The 24131-nt window shown below is 42.9% G+C and overlaps 1 protein-coding gene, 1 non-coding gene and 1 pseudogene across 2 annotated transcripts; all 3 read right to left on the bottom strand.

Annotated features, from left to right (window-relative positions):
- Nucleotides 1-8649: 8649 nt before the first annotated feature.
- LOC147966095 (uncharacterized) lies at nucleotides 8650-13517 on the bottom strand (annotated as a pseudogene).
- Nucleotides 13518-15379: 1862 nt separating this feature from the next.
- On the bottom strand, nucleotides 15380-16200 carry LOC125512566 (uncharacterized). The gene has a single exon (XM_048677661.2). It carries the CDS (start codon nucleotides 16096-16098, stop codon nucleotides 15589-15591), a length of 510 nt encoding a protein of 169 aa, XP_048533618.1. The 5' UTR covers nucleotides 16099-16200; the 3' UTR covers nucleotides 15380-15588.
- A 6119-nt stretch (nucleotides 16201-22319) lies between these two features.
- LOC125517752 (small nucleolar RNA R16) lies at nucleotides 22320-22400 on the bottom strand. Its single transcript, XR_007287786.1, has one exon. It is a non-coding gene; the product is annotated as a small nucleolar RNA R16 (small nucleolar RNA).
- Nucleotides 22401-24131: the final 1731 nt, after the last annotated feature.

The following is a 24131-nucleotide window of genomic DNA, read 5'->3' as shown; positions in this document are numbered from 1 at the left end:
TAAAAACAGAGTAACGCCTTAAGCAAGATGACATGATGTAGAGGGATAGTTTCATGCAATATGATAAAAAAAACCATCTTGTTATCCTCGATGGCAACGATACAATACGTGCCTTGCTGCCCCTTCTGTCACTGGGAAAGGACACCGCAAGATCGAACCCAAAGCTAAGCACTTCTCCCATGGCAAGAAAAACCAATCTAGTAGGCCAAACCAAACTGATAATTCGAAGAGACTTGCAAAGATAACCAATCATACATAAAAGAATTCAGAGAAGATTCAAATATTATTTATAGATAGACTTGATCATAAACCCACAATTCATCGGTCTCAACAAACACACCGCAAAAACAAGATTACATCGGATAGATCTCCACGAGAGAGGGGGAGAACATTGTATTGAGATCCAAAAAGAGAGAAGAAGCCATCTAGCTACTAGCTATGGACCCGTAGGTCTAAAGTAAACTACTCACACTTCATCGGAGAGGCTTGGATGATGATGTAGAAGCCCTCCGTGATCGATGCCCCCTCCGGCGGAGCTCTGGAACAGGCCCCAAGATGGGATCTCATGGATACAGAAAGTTGCGGTGGTGGAATTAGGTTTTTGGCTCCGTATCTGATCGTTTGGGGGTACGTGCATATATAGGAGGAAGAAGTACGTTGGTTGAGCCTCGAGGGGCCCACGAGGCAGGGGGCGCGCCCTAGGCGGGCGCCCTCCACCCTCGTGACCGCCTCGTGGCTTTCTTGACGGAGGGTCCAAGTCTCCTGGATCTTATCTGATGAGAAAATCACGTTTCCGAAGATTTCATTCCGTTTGGACTCCGTTTGATATTCCTTTTCTTCGAAACCCTAAAATAGGCAAAAAAACAACAATTCTGGGCTGGGCCTCCAGTTAATAGGTTAGTCCCAAAAATAATGTAAAAGTGGATAATAAAGCCCAGTAATGTCCAAAATAGTAGATAATATAGCATGGAGCAATCAAAAATTATAGATACGTTGGAGACGTATGAAGCATTCCCAAGCTTAATTCCTGCTCGTCCTCGAGTAGGTAAATGATAAAAACAAAAATTTTGATGCGGAGTGCTACTTGGCATAATTTCAATGTAAATCTTCTTAATTGTGGTATGAATATGCAGATTCAAAAGGTTCAAGACAAAATTTCATGTTGACATAAAATTAATAATACTTCAAGCATACTAACAAAGCAATTATGTCTTCTCAAAATAACATGGCCAAAGAAAGCTATCCCTACAAAATCATATAGTCTGGCTATGCTCTATCTTCACCACACAAAGTATTTAAATCATGCACAACCCCGATGACAAGCCAAGCAATTGTTTCATACTTCTGACATTTTCAAAACTTTTTCGATCTTGACGCAATACATGAGCGTGAGCCATGGATATAGCACTATATGTGGAATAGAATGGTGGTTGTGGAGAAGACAAAAAGGGAGAAGATAGTCTCACATCAACTAGGCGTATCAATGGGCTATGGAGATGCCCATCAATAGATATCAATGTGAGTGAGTAGGGATTGCCATGCAACGGATGCACTAGAGCTATAAGTATATGAAAGCTCAAAAGAAACTAAGTGGGTGTGCATCCAACTCGCTTGCTCATGAAGACCTAGGGAATTTTGAGGAAGCCCATCATTGGAATATACAAGCCAAGTTCTATAATGAAAAATTCCCACTAGTATATGAAAGTGACATAATGAGAGACTCTCTATCATGAAGATCATGGTGCTACTTTGAAGCACAAGTGTGGTAAAAGAATAGTAACATTGTCCCTTCTCTCTTTTCTCTCATTTTTTTATTTGGGCCTTTCTCTCTTTTTTATGGCCTCTTTTTTTTCGTCCGGAGTCTCATCCTGACTTGTGGGGGAATCATAGTCTCCATCATCCTTTCCTCACTTGGTACAATTCTCTAAAAATGATGATCATCACACTTTTATTTTTCTTACAACTCAACAATTACAACTCGATACTTAGAACAAAATATGACTCTATATGAATGCCTCCGGCGGTGTACCGGGATATGCAACGAATCAAGAGTGACATGTATGAAAGAATTATGAACGGTGGCTTCGCCACAAATACAATGTCAACTACATGATCATGCTAGCAATATGACAATGATGGAGCGTGTCATAATGAACGGAACAGTGGAAAGTTGCATGGCAATATATCTCGGAATGGCTATGGAAATGCCAAGATAGGTAGGTATGGTGGCTGTTTTGAGGAAGGTATTTGGTGGGTGTATGATACCGGCGAAAAGTGTGCGGTATTAGAGAGGCTAGCAATGGTGGAAGGAAGGAAAGTGTGTATAATCCATGGACTCAACATTAGTCATAAAGAACTCATATACTTATTGCAAAAATCTAGAAGTTATCAAAGCAAAGTATTACGCGCTTTCTCCTAGGGGGATAGATTGGTAGGAAAAGATCATCGCTCGTCCCCGACCGCCACTCATAAGGAAGACAATCAATAAATAAATCATGCTCCGACTTCATCACATAACGGTTCACCATACGTGCATGCTACGGGAATCACAAACTTTAACACAAGCATTTCTCAAATTCACAACTACTCAACTAGCATGACTCTAATATCACCATCCTCATATCTCAAAACAATTATCAAGCATCAATTTTTTTCTTAGTATTCAACGCACTCAAAAGAAAGTTTTACAAATCTTGAATACCAAAGATATTATTATTAAGCAAATTACCATGCTATTAAGACTCTCAAAATAATCTAAGTGAAGCATGAGAGATCAATAGTTTCTATAAAACAAATCCACCACCGTGCTCTAAAAGATATAAGTGAAGTACTAGAGCAAAACTATAAATCTCAAAAGATATAAGTGAAGCACATAGAGTATTCTATCAAATTTCAAATCATGTATGGCTCTCTCAAAAGGTGTGTACAGCAAGTATGATTTTGGTAAACTAACAAGCAAAGATTCAAATCATAAAAGACGCTCCAATAAAAACACATGTCATGTGGTGAATAAAAATATAGCTCCAAGTAAAGTTACCGATAGAAGTAGACGAAAGAGGGGATGCCTTCTGGGGAATCCCCAAGCTTTGGCTTTTAGGTGTCCTTAGATTATCTTGGGGGTTCCATAAGAATCCCCAATCTTAGGCTCTTGCCACTCCTTGTACCATAATCCATCAAATCTTTACCCAAAACTTGAAAACTTCACAACACAAAACTTAAAGTAGAAAATCTCGTGAGCTCCGTTAGCGAAAGAAAACAAAAGACAACTTCAAGGTACTGTAACGAACTCATTCTTTATTTATATTGGTGTTAAACCTACTATATTCCAACTTCTCTATGGATTATAAACTATTTTACTAGCCATAGATTCATCAAAATAAGCAAACAACACACGAAAAACAGAATCTGTCAAAAACAGAATAGTATGTAGTAATATGTAGCTAGCACAAGATCTGGAACCCCAAAAATTCTAAAATAAATTTCTGGACGTGAGGAATTTATCTATTAATCATCTGCAAAAATAATTAACTAAATAGCACTCTCCAAATAAAAATTACAGCAGTTCTCGTGAGCGCTAAAGTTTCTGTTTTTTACAGCAAGTTCAACAAGACTTTCCCCAAGTCTTCCCAACGGTTCTACTTGGCACAAACACTAATTAAACACAAAAAATACAACCAAAACAGAGTCTAAATAAATTATTTATTACTAAACAGGAGCAAAAATCAAGGAATAAAAATAAAATGGGGTTGCCTCCCAACACGCGCTATCGTTTAACGCCCCTAGCTAGGCATAACAAGCAAGAATAGAACTAGGTATTGCCATCTTTGGTAGGCAATCCATAAGTGGCTCTCATGATAGATTCATATGGTAATTTTATTTTCTTCCTAGGGAAGTGTTACATGCCCTTTTTTAATGGAAATTAGAATCTAATATTCCCTTCCTTCATATCAATAATTGCACCAACCGTTCTAAGGAAAGGTCTACCAAGAATAATAGGGCAAGAAGGATTTCAATCTATATCAAGAACAATAAAATCTACGGGCACATAATTCCTATTTGCAACAATAAGAACATCATTAATTCTTCCCATAGGTTTCTTAATAGTGGAATCCACGAGATGCAAGTTTAGAGAGCAATCATCAAAATCACGGAAATCTAGCAAATCACACAAAGTTTTGGGAATAGTAGAGACACTAGCACCCAAATCACACAAAGCATAAAACTCATAATTTTTAATTTTAATTTTAGTAGTAGGTTCCCACTCACCATAAAGTTTTCTAGGGATTGAAACTTCCAATTCAAGTTTTTCTTCATAAGATTGCATCAAGGCATCAACGATATGTTTAGTAAACTCTTTATTTTGACTATAAGCGTGAGGAGATTTTAGCACGGATTGCAACAAGGAAATACAATCAATCAAGGAGAAATTTTCATAGTTAAATTCCTTGAAATCCATAATCATGGTTTTAGCAACATCTAGGGTTTTAATTTCTTCAATCCCACTTTTATCAAATTTAGCATCAAGATCAACAAATTCCGAATTCTTAGAACGCCTTCTAGGTAAAGGTGGATCATATTCAGTCCCATCATTATCAAGATTCATATTGCAAAACAAAGACTTAATAGGGGACACATCAATAACTTTTAGATCTTCATCATTATTTTCATAGGAACTAGAAGAACACGCTTTTATAAAGGCATCTTTCTTAGCACGCATCCTAGCGGTTCTTTCTTTGCACTCGTTAATGAAAATTCTCATGGCTTTGAGAGACTCATTGATATCATGCTTAGGTGGGATAGATCTAAGTTTCAAAGAATCAACATCAAGAGCAATTCTATCAACGTTCCTAGCCAAATCATCAATCTTAAGCAATTTTTCTTCAATCATAGCATTAAAATTCTTTTGCGAAGAAATAAATTCTTCAATATTAGATTCAAAATCAGAGGGCATCTTATTATAATTTCCATAAGAATTGTTGTAGGAATTACCATAATTAATTATTAGAGGGATTACTAGGATAAGGCCTAGGATTGAAATTTCCTCTATATGCGTTGTTACCAAAATTGTTCCTACCAACAAAATTCACATCCATAGATTCATTATTATTCTCAATCAAAGTAGACAAGGGCACATCATTAGGATCAGAAGAAACACTCTTATTATCAAATAATTTCATAAGTTCATCCATCTTTCCACTCAAAACATTAATTTCTTCTATCGCATGCACCTTTTTAGTAGATCTTTCAGTATGCCATTGAGAATAATTAACCATAATATTGTCTAGGAGTTTAGTAGCTTCTCCTAAAGTGATTTCCATAAAAGTGCCTCCCGCGGCCGAATCTAAAAGATTTCTAGAAGCAAAATTCAATCCGGCATAAAATTTTTGTATAATCATCCACAAATTCAAACCATGAGTAGGGAAATTACGTATCATTAGTTTCATTCTCTCCCAAGCTTGTGCAACATGTTCATGATCAAGTTGTTTAAAATTCATAACATCATTTCTAAGAGAGATGATCTTAGCGGGAGGAAAATACTTAGAGATAAAAGCATCTTTGCACTTGTTCCAAGAACCAATACTATTTTTAGGCAAAGATGAAAACCAAGCTTTAGCACGATCTCTAAGCGAAAAAGGAAATAGCTTTAATTTAACAATATCATTATCGACATCTTTCTTCTTTTGCATGTCACACAAATCAACGAAGCTATTAAGATGGGTAGCGGCATCTTCACTGGGAAGGCTGGAGAACGGATCTTTCATGACAAGATTCAGCAAAGCAGTATTAATTTCACAAGATTCAGCATCGGTAAGAGGAGCAATTGGAGTGCTAAGGAAATCATTGTTGTTGGTATTGGTGAAGTCACACAATTTAGTATTATCTTGAGCCATCGCGACAAACAAGCAAACTAACACACGAGCAAACAAAAAGCAAACAGGCAAAAGAGACAAATAGAGAAAGAGAGGGAGGATAGAGGAGAGAGAGAGGGCGAATAAAATGGCAAGGGTGAATTGGGGGGAGAGGAAAACGAGAGGCAAATGGCAAATAATGTAATGCGGGAGATAGGGATTGTGATGGGTACTTGGTATGTTGACTTTTGCGCAGACTCCCCGGCAACGGCGCCAGAAATTCTTCTTGCTACCTCTTGAGCACTGCGTTGGATTTCCCCGAAAAGGAAGGGATGATGTAGCAAAGTAGCATAAGTATTTCCCTTAGTTTTTGAGAACCAAGGTATAAATCCAGTAGGAGGCTACGCTCGAGTCCCTCGTACCTACACAAAAACAATAGCTCAACGCAACCAACGCGCTTAGGGGTTGTCAATCCCTTCACGGTCAGTTACGAAAGTGAGATCTGATAGAGATGGTAAATAATATTTTTGGTATTTTTGGTATAGAGATGCAAAGTAAAAAAGTAAAAGCAAAGCAATAATAAAGTGATGGAGATTAATATGATGAGAAAGAGACCCGGGGGCCATAGGTTTCACCAGTGGCTTCTCTCAAGAGCATAAGTATTCTACGGTGGGTGAACAAATTACTGTTGAGCAATTGACAGAATTAAGCATAGTTATGAGAATATCTAGGTATGATCATGTATATAGGCATCACATCCGAGACAAGTAGACCGAAATGATTCTGCATCTACTACTATTACTCCACTCATCGACCGCTATCCAGCATGCATCTAGAGTATTAAGTTAAAAACAGAGTAACGCCTTAAGCAAGATGACATGATGTAGAGGGATAGTTTCATGCAATATGATAAAAACCCCATCTTGTTATCCTCGATGGCAACGATACAATACGTGCCTTGCTGCCCCTTCTGTCACTGGGAAAGGACACCGCAAGATCGAACCCAAAGCTAAGCACTTCTCCCATGGCAAGAAAAACCAATCTAGTAGGCCAAACCAAACTGATAATTTGAAGAGACTTGCAAAGATAACCAATCATACATAAAAGAATTCAGAGAAGATTCAAATATTATTCATAGATAGACTTGATCATAAACCCACAATTCATCGGTCTCAACAAACACACCGCAAAAAGAAGATTACATCGAATAGATCTCCAGGAGAGAGGGGGAGAACATTGTATTGAGATCCAAAAAGAGAGAAGAAGCCATCTAGCTACTAGCTATGGACCCGTAGGTCTGAAGTAAATTACTCACACTTCATCAGAGAGGCTTGGATGATGATGTAGAAGCCCTCCGTGATCGATGCCCCCTCCGGCGGAGCTCCGAAACAGGCCCCAAGATGGGATCTCGTGGATACAGAAAGTTGCGGCGGTGGAATTAGGTTTTTGGCTCCGTATCTGATCGTTTGGGGGTACGTGGATATATATAGGAGGAAGAAGTACGTCGGTGGAGCTTCGAGGGGCCCACGAGGCAGTGGGCACGCCCTAGGGGGGCACCCTCCACCCTCGTGACCGCCTCATGGCTTTCTTGACGGAGGGTCCAAGTCTCCTGGATCTTATCTGATGAGAAAATCACGTTTCCGAAGGTTTCATTCCGTTTGGACTCCGTTTGATATTCCTTTTCTTCGAAACCCTAAAACAGGCAAAAAACAACAATTCTGGGCACGGAGGGCTCAGAATTAGTAGAAGCTTGTAGCATGTTCTCTTCAAAAAACAACAACAGGCGGACACTCAGAGATGTAGTGACCAGGTTTCTTGCACTTCTGGCATGTTCTCTTCTTGTGGTCATGAGTAGAAGCTTCATCATTTCCTGAGCTGGATCGTGAAGACTTTCTGAAGCCTTTCTTTTTGGTGAATTTCTGGAACTTCTTCACAAGCATAGCAAGTTCCTTTCCAATGTCTTCAAGATCACCAGAACTGCAGTCAGATTCTTCTTCAGATGAGGAAACAGCCTTTGCCTTCAAAGCGCGAGTTCGGCCATAGTTGGGACCATAGATATCTCTTTTCTCAGATAGCTGAAACTCATGTGTGTTGAGCCTCTCCAGTATGTCATACGGATCGAGTGTCTTGAAGTCAGAGCATTCTTGAATCATCAGGGCTAGGGTGTCAAACGAGCTGTCAAGTGATCTCAGGAGTGTCTTGACGATTTCATACTTGGTGATCTCAGTGGCGCCGAGAGCATGAAGCTCATTTGTGATGTCAGTGAGGCGATCAAACGTGATCTGAACATTCTCATTGTCGTTTCTCTTGAAGCGGCTGAATAGGTTGCGAAGGACACTGATCCTTTGATCTCTCTGAGTTGAGACGCCTTCGTTGACCTTGGAGAGCCAGTCCCAAACTAGCTCCGACGTTTCCAGAGAACTCACACGGCCATACTGTCCTTTGGTCAAATGACCACAGATGATGTTCTTGGCAGTAGAATCCAGTTGAAGGAACTTCTTTACATCAACAGGGGTGACATCTTCACCAGTCTTGGGAATCCAGTTCTTGACGACATACCATAGATCGACATCAATGGCTTCAAGATGCATGCGCATCTTATTCTTCCAGTAGGGGTAATCAGTGCCATCGAAGACAGGGCACGCATCGGAGACTTTGATTATCCCTGTAGTCGACATAGCTAAAACTCCAAGTGGTTAAACCGAATCACACAGAACAAGGGAGTACCTTGCTCTGATACCAATTGAAAGTGCTAGTTATTGACTAGAGGGGGGTGAATAGGCGATTTTTATGAAAGTCTTCAAAACATGGAAGTTTTGAAGACAAACGATAGAAATGAACCTATTAACATGCAGCGGAAGGTAGACTACACTAGGCAAGCCATAGTCAAGTATTCAATGAAGTGAAAGCATGAAGACTATTAGCAGCTAGGCAGTATGGATTAGGATGGAAGATAGTATGAAGCCAATCAAAACAAGTAGTCACACAGTGAACTCAAACAGATAATGCAAGCAGGCAATGACTTCAGAAGACAAACTGTAAGTAAAGAGAAGGAAGAGATAGAACCAGTTGCTTGGTGAAGACAAAGGATTTGTTGGACCAGTTCCAGTTGCTGTGACAACTGTACGTCTGGTTAGGGAGGTTGAGATTCAACTCAGAAGACCGCGTCTTCACCTTGTTCCCCTTGAGCTAAGGACACTTTGTCCCCGCCCAATCACTCTGGTAAGTCTTCAAGGTAGACTTCCAAACCTTCACAGACTTCGTTCACCAGCAATCCACAATGACTCTTGGATGCTCATAACGCGACGCCTAACCCACTGGAGGATTCACAATCCTCAAGTGTAACAAGTCTTCAGATCGCGCGGACAGAAAGACATCAGTGATGCCAAACACTCTTTGGGCTCTGGGTGTTTTGGGCTTTGTCCTCGCAAGGATCTCTCTCTCAAATGCTTTGGAGGTGGGTTGCTCTCAAACGACAAAAGTCATGCACTAACTCTGAGCAGCCACCAATTTATGGTGTAGGGGGTGGGCTATTTATAGCCACTAGGCAACCCGATCTGATTTGTCCGAAATGACCCTGGGTCACTAAGGAACTAACACGTGTTCCAACAGTCAGATTTCAAACACACGCGGCAGCTTGACTTGGGCTACAAGTAAAACTGACTCATCCAGCTCTGGATAAGATTTGCTCTCATTGTCTTCGCTTGAAGACATAGGATTTGGTTGAGCATCACTTTAGTCACTCTGACTTTGTTCACTTGGACCCCACTTCTAAGACTCAACAAAGAAGAAAATGAAACTACGAAACAACTATGTCTTCGCGCTCCAAAGACTTCATGCGATGTCTTCTCATGGCATAGTCTTCAATGTGAATATCTTCACATACCACCATTATCTTCAATGTCTTCACACATTTTTAGGGGTCATCTCCGGTAGGTAAACTGAATCAATGAGGGACTACTACCTGTGTTATCCTGCAATTCTCACAAACACATTAGTCCCTCAACCAGGTTTGTCGTCAATACTCCAAAACCAACTAGGGGTGGCACTAGATGCATGTACAGTTCCGAACGCCGACTTGATGAGAAACGCAAAGGGAAGACGTCAGTCTAGGCGTCATGGCAATGACATGGACCATAGCCAGATGAGAGAACCAAGGCGATGACGTGTTTGCAGGTGTCCTGGACATTCACGTAGGGAATGCCCATATCGAGCCAACAACACCGCATGATATTGATATATCTGTACTCGCTATGTCTATTTATATTTGTACTCGTCATGTGTACTTATATTTAATTTAAATTGAATCTCTTTGTATTATTGTACTCATGATGTTAACTTCAGATAATTAATGTAAATTGTATCTTTTTGTATTTTTAAATTAATTTTTATTTGCATTTGTATTTGTGTCTTCCTCATAATTTATATTTGTATGTTTGTGTGCAGGTTATGGCTAAAGTGCCAGTGCTTTTGCAGGGGCCCCATGACACGGGCCACCGTTGCCACCTATTTTTGAACCCAAATACTAAGCATGATTATCGAACTTTCAGACTTTGAACAATAAAGAAAACATGGTCAATACACAATTCTTTTCTTGCTCACCATGACGCTTATGTACTACTTGGTTTTTCTACGCTCACATCATGCGAAGACCAATTATGTTCGGAACCATCCTTTTTGACATCCCTCGTTAACCGGTGGAGACCTGAAACCCACACCTTTCACTTTCGTTTTGGGGAGCTTACACCTACACTAAAAGATGTTTCTATGATCACTGCTCTACAAATTAGAGGTGAGCCGTTAGTCTCTCCACGAGTATCTCCATCTTGGATATTAGATATTGCGAACCATCTTGGAATGGCAATGACAGAATCACAACGTTCTGGTGGCCCTTGGGGCATCCCACTCGCCTGGCTTCGTGATAACTTTCATACTTTATTTAGCTACGCCGATCCTGAGACGAGAAAAAGACATCTGTTCGCGTATTTGTTGTGGCTCCTTGGGACTCTGCTTCCAAATTCACATGGGGACGTAGTTCTCCCTGGTCCCATCTACATTGCAGAGAATATGGTAGATGAATCTTTTCCCAAGTAGCCAAAATACAACTTTGGTTCTGCCATGCTATGTCATACATATAGAGGCTTGTGTGATGCTACACAAAAAACTTCTTTCGCACAAAAAGCTCCGTTACTTTGTGTTGCCTACGAGTTTCTACAGTTGTGGTCCTAGGAATACCTCCCTGTAGGACGAACTCGTATACTAAATCTCGTACACCCATATGACTGTAGCGAGGGTAACAGTGCAACTATGGCCACCAGGTGCACAATTTGTTTACAATGTTTCTATGTGCACGACATACTTGATGTTAATTGGGACAATGAGGACACCCAACGTGGACTCAACACAAGCATCCGGGGAGCATCGCATGATCATGACGACACAGTTACATCATTAGTTACAGAGTTCTTCGGAGGGGACGTTATTGGCCCATCTTTTATCCCCGAGGAGTCACAACCATACGCCTACAATTACGCTTCAGGTTCGCAACAAGGATTTCAGACTCCACCACCTACGCAGGAGTCGCAGGCACATGAAGCCGAAGTGGAGTACGGCCGCGGTCTTCCTGTAACTCGACCACCTAATCACTTGTCGCTTTCCGGTCCTATGGAAAGGCCAGGTGGTCATCGTCGACTATGGTGATTCATCTATCCACGTGTGCAACCCATTGTATCTACATATGTCAGTATCAGACTTTCCGATTTAAACATCTATGTATGCGGAAATAAGAATGTAGCAGTCAAAAACAATGTTTCCCGCCTATATCTCCCGCCATACTATCCCGCTTCACTCTTTGGCTTATGTTAGGCCGAAATGATTTTTTTTTATTTTGGCTGATGAATACTATGCAACCATTGCCCATCTTAGACATTGAAAAAATATATTTTTGCGCAACCCTTTCGCCTCAATATTTTCCCGCCAACTCTTTCCCTTCATATGTTCACGCCACCCATTTCCCGCCAACCCCTTCCCGCCATATCTTCCCGCCACCCATTTCCTGCCATATGTTCCCGCCATATCGCAGTCGTTATTTCCCGCCATTTTCTCCTCTCTACCTATAAAACCCCCTTCAGACGGAGGTGCATAAGCATTCCAGTGTAGTGTAGTCGAGATGTCCCACTATCCTTTCGATCATAGTTTTCATCCTGCGATGAGCAAGACTCTTCTGAGGCTAGCTACCGATTTCAGGATGGACAATAGGGTAGTTCCATGGGACGAACTCACCGGTAGTGACACCATAATGAATGAGTTGTTTCATGAATTACATAGGTCTAGGTGGCCTGAAAGGACGTATGAGGAGGTACGTAAAGAACTTCTTAGGTTGCATGTAAGGTGGAAGAAGGTAGTGGAGCTGAAGAGTGAAACTTTCAGAAGGACTGCAGGAAAGCATCCATTTTTATGGACCGACAACAGCGAGGACGAAAATGATATCTTCATGCTGCCGCTTCCGGGTTCTGCATCGTCAAAGGACAAGAGTTCTGCATCGTCCAAGGGCAAGAGTACTGCATCCCTGAAGGGCAAGAGTTCAGCATCGTCCAAGGATAAGAGTTCTGCATCCTCGAAGGGCAAGAGTTCTGCATCGACAGAGGATGACGATGATGCCTTCATGTAGTTTTTAAGCTGTATTCCAGTTCTACCGTTTAATTCAGATGTACTTGCATTATTAATTAGTTTGTACTCTCTTATTGTACGCCATTATGTTCTATCTTAATTTTATTTTGTAGTTATTGCACGCGATGTTCGATAATTAGTGGAGGGAAATAAAATGCCACTAATTTATTCTAAAACTATATTTTTTTCATTATGACATGGTACAACTGAAAATAAGATACATCGTATTATTGAAATAAAGCTACATTTAACTACTGAAATAAAGCTACATTAAACTGCAGAAATTAAGATACAAACGATTGCGAAATTTAAAATACTACCACATGAATCTACTGAGTCCAGCATGGATATTTTCCTTTTCCATCGCCAGTTTCTTTTGCTGTCTTGGCCTCACGAGCCCTTTCTTTCTTTCTCTGTCTCTCCGCCTCACGAGGCTCCTTTCGCTGTCGTTCCTGCTCCTCCATGCGACGAGTCTCTTCCCTGTTTTTCTTTTCTAAATCCTGGAAAAAAACGGTGTTGCTCCGCATAGTATTCTTTTAACTCTCTCTCTTGCTCTGCTTTCTCCTCAGCTTCCGCCTTCTCGCGTCGCTCTTCCACATAGAAACTATTCCATGCTTGGCGACTTCTTTCACGAATCTCAGTCACTGCCCAAGCCGTCATCTCCGTGTCAATCCAACGATAGTACATGCATAGAGGCGGAGGAGACAACAACAAGAAACAAGAATGTTAATAAAGAATCAATCAAAATACCAACAATATCTATTCGTGATGGTTAAAGCATACCGGAGGCTTGTCGTACTCTGAAATAGCTACGGGTGGATCTTCCTCATAATTGGCGCACATGAAAAACTTCATGTCCAACCAATCTGAAAAATCCGTCACCTCCTTCACCTTGTAAAGATCGCCACACCAACACCGCAGGACTGCCACTCCCGGAGGCAAACTTGCATTCTTCATTTTCCTCGGCCTAATACTTTGATCCGAGCAAGGCAAACTCATACCCACTGAAAAAAAAGCGGACACACTTTGCACAGTGGCGATTTTGAGGATGGCTGGACGACGGAAGACGAGAGCCTCAGTGCCTTGTTTTATAGGCTCGGACGACAAATGATGCCGAGAAAATAGGCGCGAACAGACAAAATGTTAGACAAGAAATATACGTCATTCAAACAGTGTAGAGGAGCACCGCGGAGTGTCGGCACAAGGCGTCAAAAATGCACCTAGCGCACAGCATCGGATTCCCGCCCGTGCAAATGAGCGTCGTCGCGTGGGAATCCTTGCCGTCTGCCACAACACAGGTTGTCGGGCCGCATGCGTGGGAATCGTTGTGTGAGAATAAATCACCGCAGTCTGCAACAGGGACGCTGTCGCGCGTGCAGCGGCAACAGAGGTGCCACCTACAGGTTCCCGCGGCGTGTGAGTAATTCCCGCAGTGGCGTCACATCCACTGAGGCAAAAGAAGCAAAAGCCGGAGTGATTCCCGGGCAGCAGCAGGGCATCAGCATGGCAAAAGTAACCAGTGTCGGCACAAGGGGTCAAAATCCAGAGATTCCCGCCCATGATAATCAGCATTGCACGGGAATCAGCGTCGTCTAAGTCCTTGTCGTGCGTGCAGCATGAACAGCAGGGCCGCCACCTGCGGTGGCGTCATGGCCCATGCCTCGGCGCGCGCGCAGCAGGGGCTGTCGGCCAGGGAGCGGCAGTGGCAGCGCTCGCCGCCTCGCCCGATGGCGGCATGGCCCACCACTCATGGCCCGTTTCGTCCCAGCTACGCCACTGTGCAGAAAACCGTTGTGCCCCGCGCGGCCGCCTCCTGCCGTGGCGGCAGGGCCCGCCGCCTCCTGGTGTGGCGGTAGGTGCCATGTGTCGCCTGCCGCGCCTGCCGTCACTAGTGAGGGGGTTCTTTTTGACAATTTTATCCGCAAGTGGTCTTTTTTGACAATAGCGTTCGGTAGGAGGTCATTTTGAACAAAAAATCGTTTTATAAAGCCTCCTTTGTGAAACTGCCTGTTATCGATCAATAATGAATCATTGGGACGGTGGATGTGCGTGCGCTGACATGGTTTTATAGAGCCCTCGTGCCTTTGGGAAATACTGTGCTATCGGGCGATCATGAATCATTGTCAGCGATCAGTAATGGTTTTTTTCCTGATCTTGTTCTTTTTTGTAGACGTCAAGATTCTTTTTTTTATATGCAGTACAAACGCATATACTTACATACACACACATACACTTATTTGTATAAATGCATACGCGCATATCCTATGTCCATGGGCATCTTTGAAATATTGAATCGGCACAACATTCGGAGATTCATGAAGTCGCCACATGCGCCTCTTGATCGATGAAAACGTCTCATCACACTAGACAAGCATCACCGAAAAACATGAAATAAATCCAAGAACATATGAACACTAGTGCCAAGTCTACGACTTGAACCCTGGTACGTCACTTCCACCACAAAAAACCTGACCATCCGAGCAACACTCAGTTCGTCTATATACGTCAAGATTAACATGTTGGCAAATGATAGGGCAGTCGCTGTTGCAGCCAGCTGTGTCTGCATTTTTTAAAGTTCATGATTACTTTTTACATTTTGAGAATATTTTTGAATCCACAAAGATTTTTCAAATTCATGAACTTCTTTTAAATCATGATTTATTTTTTCAAATGCGTGAACATTTTTTTGATTCCGCAACCTTAAAAAAATCGTGAACACATCAAATTCATGAATATTTTTTCCAAATCATGAACTTCTTCAAATCTATAAAAGAAACCAAGCCTTTTTTTTCTGTGCTGGTGGAGTCTTTCTTTCCACAAGATAGAGCGAGAAAAAAGCCACAAGCAAAGGACCGGGCGTCTCTGGAATTTGTGTAGTCGTATAGCCGGATCTTGCAAAACTTTGGCAAATAGTAGTACCAAGCAAGAACTAACACAAGTCTCCTTGAAATATGTACAGACCATGGATCTAATTAACTGTGGATCTCTCCGGCTCTGACGTCCGGAGTGAAAGACACACCGACCAGCGGATTGAACCGGAAAAATGGTCGCAGACAAAGTGCAGAACTAGCTAGAATACGATCCACTTCGTGGCAGCTGCGCTGCTCCCGTCGGCGGCGTCGATCGTCCTGGAATGCGCCAGCGAGCATCCGTCGACGGCCTTCTTGCCCCCGGTCGCCGCGCGCAGCAGCTTCGTCCAGAAGCTCGTCGCCGGCTTCTCCCTCCTCCTTCTCATCACCAGCACCGCCTCGTCGCCGTCCACGGCCACCACCCGCTCGTGCCGCATCAGCAGCGACGGCCTCGCGGCGCGCCTGATCTCCCGGTGGAACCCGGGGCTCGCGGACCCCGACGACGCGCCGGTGGACGCCTCCGTGGACGACGCCTCCGAGTCCGAGTCCGAGCAGCAGGAGGAGCGAGAAGCCGCCTCCCCGCGCGCGACGACGGACGGCAGCGTCGCCGAGGGCGAGAGGCGGGACAGGCGCTCCCGCAGGCAGAGCGGGCACACCCCGGGCGCCCCCTGCCGCCAGTGCCGCCGGCACGCCGCGCCGTCAACCTTGCTCAGCTTCTTGCCCATCGCCATCCGCGCCAGTAGGATCGACCACAGGATGTCACGGCCGGTCAGCGAGTTCTTCAGGTAGAGTAGTAGTAGTTGTCGTTGTTGTTTGTGCGTCAGGGCGCGGGTGTACGTGTGGGCATATATACTACTCCCGTTGGGTCAGGTGCCGTTGGGCTGCGCGGGTGAGCTTCGTGGATGTTGCGTGGCGATCGGGATGGCTGGCTGGCTGGCTGGCCATGGCGTGCGTACGGAGCCTGGCTGGGTCCTGGCTGGCGGCGCGTGCGCGCGGGAGGGCCGGGCTGTTCCTCCCACCGGCAGCGGCACGGTGGCAGTGGCAGCCATGCACGGCTTTGTCTTTGTTCCTTTTCACTTTTGAGAATCTTTTTACTTCTCTTTGTAAAAAAGGGGTCTTTTTGGAAGCTTCCCGCCGGGGATCTTCATTCATGTCCTTGGGTTCCACGGCGGCCGGCGGGGAATTTCGCTCCGTTATCGCCGCCTCTTGTTGGGTTGCTTTCCGCTTGACTTGTTTTTGCGACTCTCGGCAGTGCCGGAGCAAGGAGATGTGCCAATAGCAATCGGGATATGGGTCACCGCAGAGCCGTGACGTTGATGGATGAGTGTGTGCGTGCGCTGTTGCACTTGCACTGGCATTGCACCTGCCGGCAAAGAGCCGGAGAAACTGCTGTCCGTGTTGGTTAAATGACGGGGACGTGACAGTGCCCATCGAGGAATATATGGAACGGACTCGATGTCGATGATTGATTTTGCGGATGCTATTTGGCGAACATTAGTCGGGAGCCGGATGCTGGCGAACCTCCTCCCTTACCCCCTGCCATCTGATCTGGCTGCACAGATATTGACGCAAATACTTCTTTTTGCGGGTAGACATTGACGCAAATACGACGCCAAGTCTTCGTAATGGCTCCGTTCCATGCCTCATTTCATAGGGAAGCCCAAAGTTGCTCTATTTCATTTTATTTCACTTCCTAGCACTTTCTATCATTTAATATCCATCCATTTGGTCTTATTGACATAAGAGATGTCAGCTCTTTGAAAGAGTTCATCGTAAGTAGTTTTCTGATGAGCGTCCTTTTTTATTATTTCTTTTAAAAAAGTGCGAACTCGTGCCCTGCTACAGTTTATCCATGCACTCACTAGTTGGGTTACAGAGGTCCTAGTGAACACTTTGCACTCAAACACATTTATGTATTCGAGTTAACTTGTTTTTAAATATGTTTTTCATTTGAGAAAAATCCTAAAAAATTCTGAAATTTCCCATTGTTTGAAAGAACAAAAATCCCTATTTTCAGAGGGGATTTCCCCCCTAAATTGCCATGTGCATTTTTATTATATGTAGCATGTCATTTTTAATGTCTTTTTAATGGCCCTGGAAATTTATTTATTAAGAGCATGACATTTTAATAATTATTAAATGCCATTTTTATTAAGAGAATGTCATTTTTATTATTAAGACCATTGCATTTTTATTATTGTTAAGATGGCATTATTAATTTGTCAATAGGATGGCATTTTAATAATTAAGAGCATGGAGTTTTATTATTAATAACATGGCATTTCTATTATTAGGATGATGATGATTTTATTATTAACAGGTGCTAGTTTTATTATTGAGGGCATGGCATTTTTATTAGTGTTGACATGGCATTTTTTATTATAAATATGATGGCATTTTTTATTTTAGACGATGGCATTTTTTTGCTTTAAATTGCATGGAAGTTTTTTTGGCTTATCCAAATAAATATTATATCTACAGGATGTCAATTTTGTAAAGGAGCACAAGAATTATATATTTTTTGGATCATGGCATTTTCATAATTTTCTGTGTATTTCTTTGTTCATGGCATTCTTTTTATCTAGAGGATGGCCATTTTTAAGTTTAACATGTCAAAAAATTCTAGATCAATCAACCTTTTTTAATTTTAAAGCTGTAACGTGGCAATTTTACTTAAGTGGGCATTTTGGGTCTCCGGGGCTGGCCCTGGCCTGCCTGCTGGTGAACGAGCAAAAACGGTCGGCGGAGCTGCTCCCTCGGCGAACGAATCGTTTGATGGGAGCAGCTCCTTGGCGATCGAACACCATATTAGGTTCCTTGATTTGTGCTAGTATTCAATAATTTGTGGTTTGAAGACTCAAACATAGTACTACTGCTGAAACTGCTACACTTTAGAACTCTCTATTTTGTAAATTCTTATAGAAATTCTATTCGATAGGATTTTCGGCCTCCTTTGATTTACATGAACTTTGTACTCCCTTCGTCCGGAAATACTTGTTATCAAAATGGATAAAAGATGATGTATCTACAACTAAAGAAATTATGGAGGGAGGGGGGGGGGGATTCACTATTACTAGTTGGGGGAACTAAAGCGTGAAACCAAGCAGTGGTGGAGCTACGTTGTAGCTTACAGGGGCCATGCCCCCCCCCCCCCCCCCCAGCCTTGACAAAGAATAGGAAGGAAATGTCTTAAGGGATGCTTGGATTAGAAAAAGTATACACTTTGTCCCCCCCCCCCCCAAACAATTAGTATTTCTGTTTGGCCCCCCTGAAGATCCTGCCTAGCTCCGCCAGTGAAACCAAGAAAACCGAAAAGGGTCGGTCATTTCGGTTTTCTTGGTTTCGCGCTGGGCTGGACCGAGCGCCCAAAAAGAAGCGCCAAGGTTGCGTCAGCGGCCCGGTTCCATGCATGCACATGCGCCCGGTCGAGACCAAAATTTGCAAATTGTTTTCATTTTACTAATGGGACGCACGAGTGTCCATATTTGGTCCACTCGCACACACAAAATATTCATTACGTTTTAAAATAAATGACTCAACTTTGTATTAAAAGACTATGTTTGCTACGGCCTCTTCCCATTCTTCCCCATAGCTCGCCAGGACAAGTTTTGCACCTGCGCTGGGTTAATTAAAAATTGCACGCGATAATTTTACTGCGTCTGTCGGCATGGCCGCGCAGTCGCAGCTCTATCCCCGGATCGACTGGGACAGTAGTCACCGCGTGCGTACGGACGGCGCGGTGCCTTGCTAGCTGCACGGCCGTACGGCGTCGACGACAGCGGAACCACTCCCGTGTTTTAATACTGTTTGCCACGCGGTGACGCTGCCGCGTCGGTGCCGCCGTGGCGGTGCGCTCGTCTACGAGTTTGGCACCGCGCGGAAAGAAACCTCATGTCCTGCGTACCGTCTACAGACTCGCATCGAGTCGCTTGCGGAAGCACGCGGCGACGTGGTCGATCCCGCCATTGCCGACGGGCAGCCGGGCTATTAATGTGTCCACATACCACATTGCTCTCGCCCATTGGCGCTGGCCACTTTTCTGTATCCGACCCTAGCTCGCCTTTTTCTTATTCTCGAATGAGCCAAAGTTCAATCGCTTTAGCTACCTGTCAGACGACTGGTCTAACATGCACACTGTTTACATCAACTTTGTGTCACATCATCAATCAGTTTGTAAAATCAGCCAATCAGCCTTATTCCTCCTACGGTCAGCGGTCGACTGTGTGCAAAGCAATCACGTTAGCGTTCAGTTACCACCAGGAGAAGGAACCACCATAGGCTGACCACGGGCTCCCTCATAGGCTGACCCTTGCAAATTCTCGGTGGCTCAGATCTACAGTCGCAGAGTTCACCTCTACCGTGCTCCACACCTCTCCCGGTGGGTCTTCCTTCCTTGTCTTCTCACCTCCCAATAACTCCATCGATCGATTTTTCAACGTTTCTGCCGTCCTATCGTCTCTCCAATTAACTTCCCCACCATTGGTTTCCCATTACCCTCGACAGATGATCTTCATGTTCGCTAAGGTAAGGGAACCGGCACCTTGTGAGCGAGGTCATCGGCGCCATTGTGCACGCCCGTGGGATTAGCGGCTACGATGGCGCCGGGCGGGCGATGGGGGCCGTTGTTGCTGCCGCCGTCGTGCTCACACTATTTTGATGAAGCCCGTCAATGTTGCTAGCTTCTGGCCAGACCGATGGATTGGCGGCGACGGTGCTCCGGAACACTTCGCTATACCTGCGGATGAATATGGCGCTAGGCATCCTGTGCAGGTTCTAGCTCGTGAAGGGCCACGCCGTCAAGTACCACATGATGACCAATTGACCATCTGCTCCATTGTGCACAACCTCAAGCTCAAGTTGCAGATTGGCTACTGACTATTCCATTTTTCTCTAGCATATTCTCTCAATCGTGTAACTTAAGGTAACTCCAGTCCCTCAGTTTTGTTACCAGGATTACACTGATTTTCCTGAAGACATGTGGAATTAGCTTGCAATCTCCTTTGATGGTATGGCGCCCATAATCTTCTTTGTCGTTCATCATATCATCTATTGTGATTACTAATGTATTCTGCATGTATCTCTACATAATTAAAATAGTGTTTGCAGGTTACTTTTGTTGTTAATTTCTTCTTAATGATGGGCAATTCTAACCTGCTAGCCACGTTATGGTGATACAAATCTCCTTTAATGCATGGTATGGCTTCCACACACCTCCTTTGCCGTTCAACACGTAATCTGCTAACGTGTGAAGAAATTAGCTTGCACAAATCTCCTTTGATGGTATGGCTTCCATAATCTTATTTGTCGTTCAACAAATCATCTATTTGTGATTACTGATGTATGCTGGATGTATCTCTAGATAATCAAAATATCATATGTTCGCAGGTTACTTTTTATGGGGTCAAAATTCCTCTCAATGACGGGCAATTCTAACCTGCTAGACACGGAATACATTTTTATTTTTTAAGCGGGTTGTGCATGAAATGGTTTTACTTTAGCTGGGAGACAACATGCTTAACAGGTGTTTCAAATTATTTATATTTTCTTTGTTTAATATATTCAATTTTTTGGCTACAATTTCCGCAGCAACGCGCGGAGTATCATTTAGTTTTAAAAATCCGGTCGGTCAGTTTTATGACTGTTGATTCAAATGCTTTGTGATACGTGTGGGAGGTCACCATGGATTTGACTGACCCTATTATTTCTTTGATTGATTTTCCCTTTCCTTGTTGAGTGCATGACGCAGCATCCATGCATGCATGTCTCCCATTCGTGACTCTTGCACGCATATGCATGGATGAAATGCATGCCAATCTTAGTTTTGCACGCTTCCCCCCTTAGTTTTGCGGGTGAAAAAAGGGAGGAATGTTTTTGCTTCTGTTTTAACTAGATGATATCCCGTGTTTTGCTACAATAAGCTTGTTAAAGAAAATGTATAAATAGTTGATAAAGATAACTAAACCTAATGAAAACGAATTATAATCTTGAAAATCAATTAAAAAAAGCGTCTAAAAAAACCTTTTGAATTATAGTTAGAAATGTCATTCGAACAAATATATGAAGGATGACTAACATACATGCATGACGTGGCAGCGTTACATGCATAGACTAATGCAAAAATAATTATAATTTATAAGTTAATCCATGGCTTGCTTATGTGGTATACTTAATGCATGGCTTAGTGGGTGAGAAGTCTTACCGTCAAAAATGTCATTTCGAACAAAAATATTAAGGATGACTAACATGCATGTACGATATGACAATGTTACATGCATAGACTAATGCAAAAATAATTGTAATTTATAAGTTAAATGCATGACTTGCTTATGTGGCAGACATAATGCATGGTTTAGTGGGAAAGAGGACTTCAATGCATGGCTTAGTGGAGATGTTGAGGTGGACACTTTGCATGTTGAGAGAATTGTTTTTTTTTTGAAGAATATAGGACGACCATGTTAGCTTTTTTTTCATCTTTTTTCAGAATTCCTTGTTTACTTTATGTGTTTTCGGATGTTGAATGTGTGTAAATGTATACACGTAAGTACTATGCGTGCAAATTATACCAGAGTGTGAAAATTTCACTATTACTAGTAAGGTGCCCATGCTACGCTAAGCACATGAAAGTAGAGTCAAAAGTAGTTTAGCCACATTCAATTATTCATGCTACCATATAGAGCGTTGTTTACTTTGCAAGGTAGGTGAAAACGCTAACAATATGTTCTCTTGTTGCATATCACATCATCATTTTATCTTGTCCTATATTTCTAATGCCAAAGTTTAGAACTGTAGCTTGTTTGAATAAACATTTGAGATATCTCCACATTTATTATATCCCATTTAAAATGATATGCCCCATTAACACATTCTTTAAAAAGCCACACTTACAGATTTGAGCGGATTTGAAATCAACATAACCCAAATGTTTGAATGTAGTTGAAAGTACCTGAGGATGTGCAGATGAGATAATAAGCGGAGTTTTGTAAAAATATCAAAGATTCAGTGTCCAATATAATATTTCACATCATTTGCTACCATAGGTTGCACAGAAAGATTGATAAAATATGCAACGAGAAAAAAGAAAGACATGGACCAGGTTAATGCAAGGCGTCAGGCGTCAGCTGATAAGTGCAGATTATTAGTCCATACATGGAAATTTGCGTCAAGAGTTCATGACATATGTTCGACATATGCAACCGGGAAGACTCAAAGGAACCATTCAACGATTGTAAACATTATTTGTTTTGGAGGAGCCCATTTTCATCTACTGTACCTAACATCCAGTACGTCTAGTGTGGTCATGCTACTCCATGGCGACAAAATCATTAACATTTTGTATTTAAAAACATTTTCTCAACAGTTTTTTAATTCGTGAATATTTTTCACAGATATTACTTAAAATTTGGAATATTTTCCACAGATATTACTTAAAATTTGGAATATTTTCTGAAATTGGGAACATTTTCTTATTTCACAAACAATTTTAAAATTCACGGACATTTTTCCTAATTTGTGAACTTCTATTAAATCCATGAATTGATTTTCAAATTCACGGACAGTTTTGAAAATCCGCGAACGTTTATGAATTCGTTAACATGTTTCTATCCTGTACGAACGTTTTCATAATTCAGAATATTTATAAAAAATTATGTATGTTTTAAGTTTTCCATTGTTTATGTTGTTTCCCTATTTTCTTTGTATATGATCTGAGTCTCTGAGGCCCAACTCAGCCGACCGGCCAGCCCAGAAGCGAGCGTCGCGTGTTTGTTCGGGGCACCCTTATTTCTCGCTTTAAGCGAGCAGGGGGCAGCCAACGCGTTGGACGGGCCACGCGCGAGCAAGGCCACAGCCTGTTTTTCTGGGTTTCTTTTACGTTTTCTGGTTTCGTTTTTTGTTTTTTGTTTTACTTTTTTTATATTTTAAAATATTTTAAATATATATATTACATAAAAAATCTAAAAAAACATTTCAAAAATGTTGAACAAGTACTTAAAAAATATTATCAAGCATTCAAAAAAATATTGAACAAGTATTTGATGGATGGAGGGAGTACGAAGCTTAGCCTAGCAACAGTGTACGCGTGCATCCATCCACCGCGCCGTCATTATCTTCTTCCTGACCGATAGTGTCGTGGACTAGAGCATTGACAACCGCATATGACAAATATGACCCCTCAAACGCCCGCAGACGTGCCCGGGTAGTGACCGGTCATGCCTCAAATCGTCACAACTGTATCTGGACACCTCATACTAGATTCTTAAATCCACACACAAGCATGCAAAGAAAAACCTACGTACTACATAGATCAACTAGTTACTTGCCGGAAATTCGACTATCTCCGTGCCCGGCTCCGGGTACATGGGCGGCAGCTGCAGGTCCGGCTGCTCCGCTCCGGCCTCCTCCTCTCTTTCTGCGCCGAGTTCGATGAAGAGCGCGTCGGTCACCGCCCACTACTGCCGGAGGATATGCCGGTTGGCCTCCACATAGGCCTCATCCTGGATGGACTCTAGGATGGCCTACTGCCCGACATCTCCGCGGCTTGGGTGATGGCGAACTCCGCCTCCGCCTCCTCCATGTTGAACTCCATAGCAGGTTGCTCTGCCACGTCCTCCTCAGGATCCGCCGCCTTCGTCCGCTCCGGCAGCTGCTCTACCTCCTCCTCCTCCGGTTGCTCCTCCTCCTTCCCCTTTGACCCCGGCGAGTCCGGAGGTAGCCCGACAACGATGCGGGCAGCGTGCCTAGCCTGGATCTCCTCTGCGATCTGGCT

The sequence above is a fragment of the Triticum urartu genome, chromosome 6A (assembly GCF_056163025.1).
Source record: "Triticum urartu cultivar PI428250 chromosome 6A, HENAU_Tu73, whole genome shotgun sequence".
Taxonomy (NCBI): Eukaryota; Viridiplantae; Streptophyta; class Magnoliopsida; order Poales; family Poaceae; genus Triticum; species Triticum urartu.
This window is presented reverse-complemented; position numbering and strand designations above follow the sequence as displayed.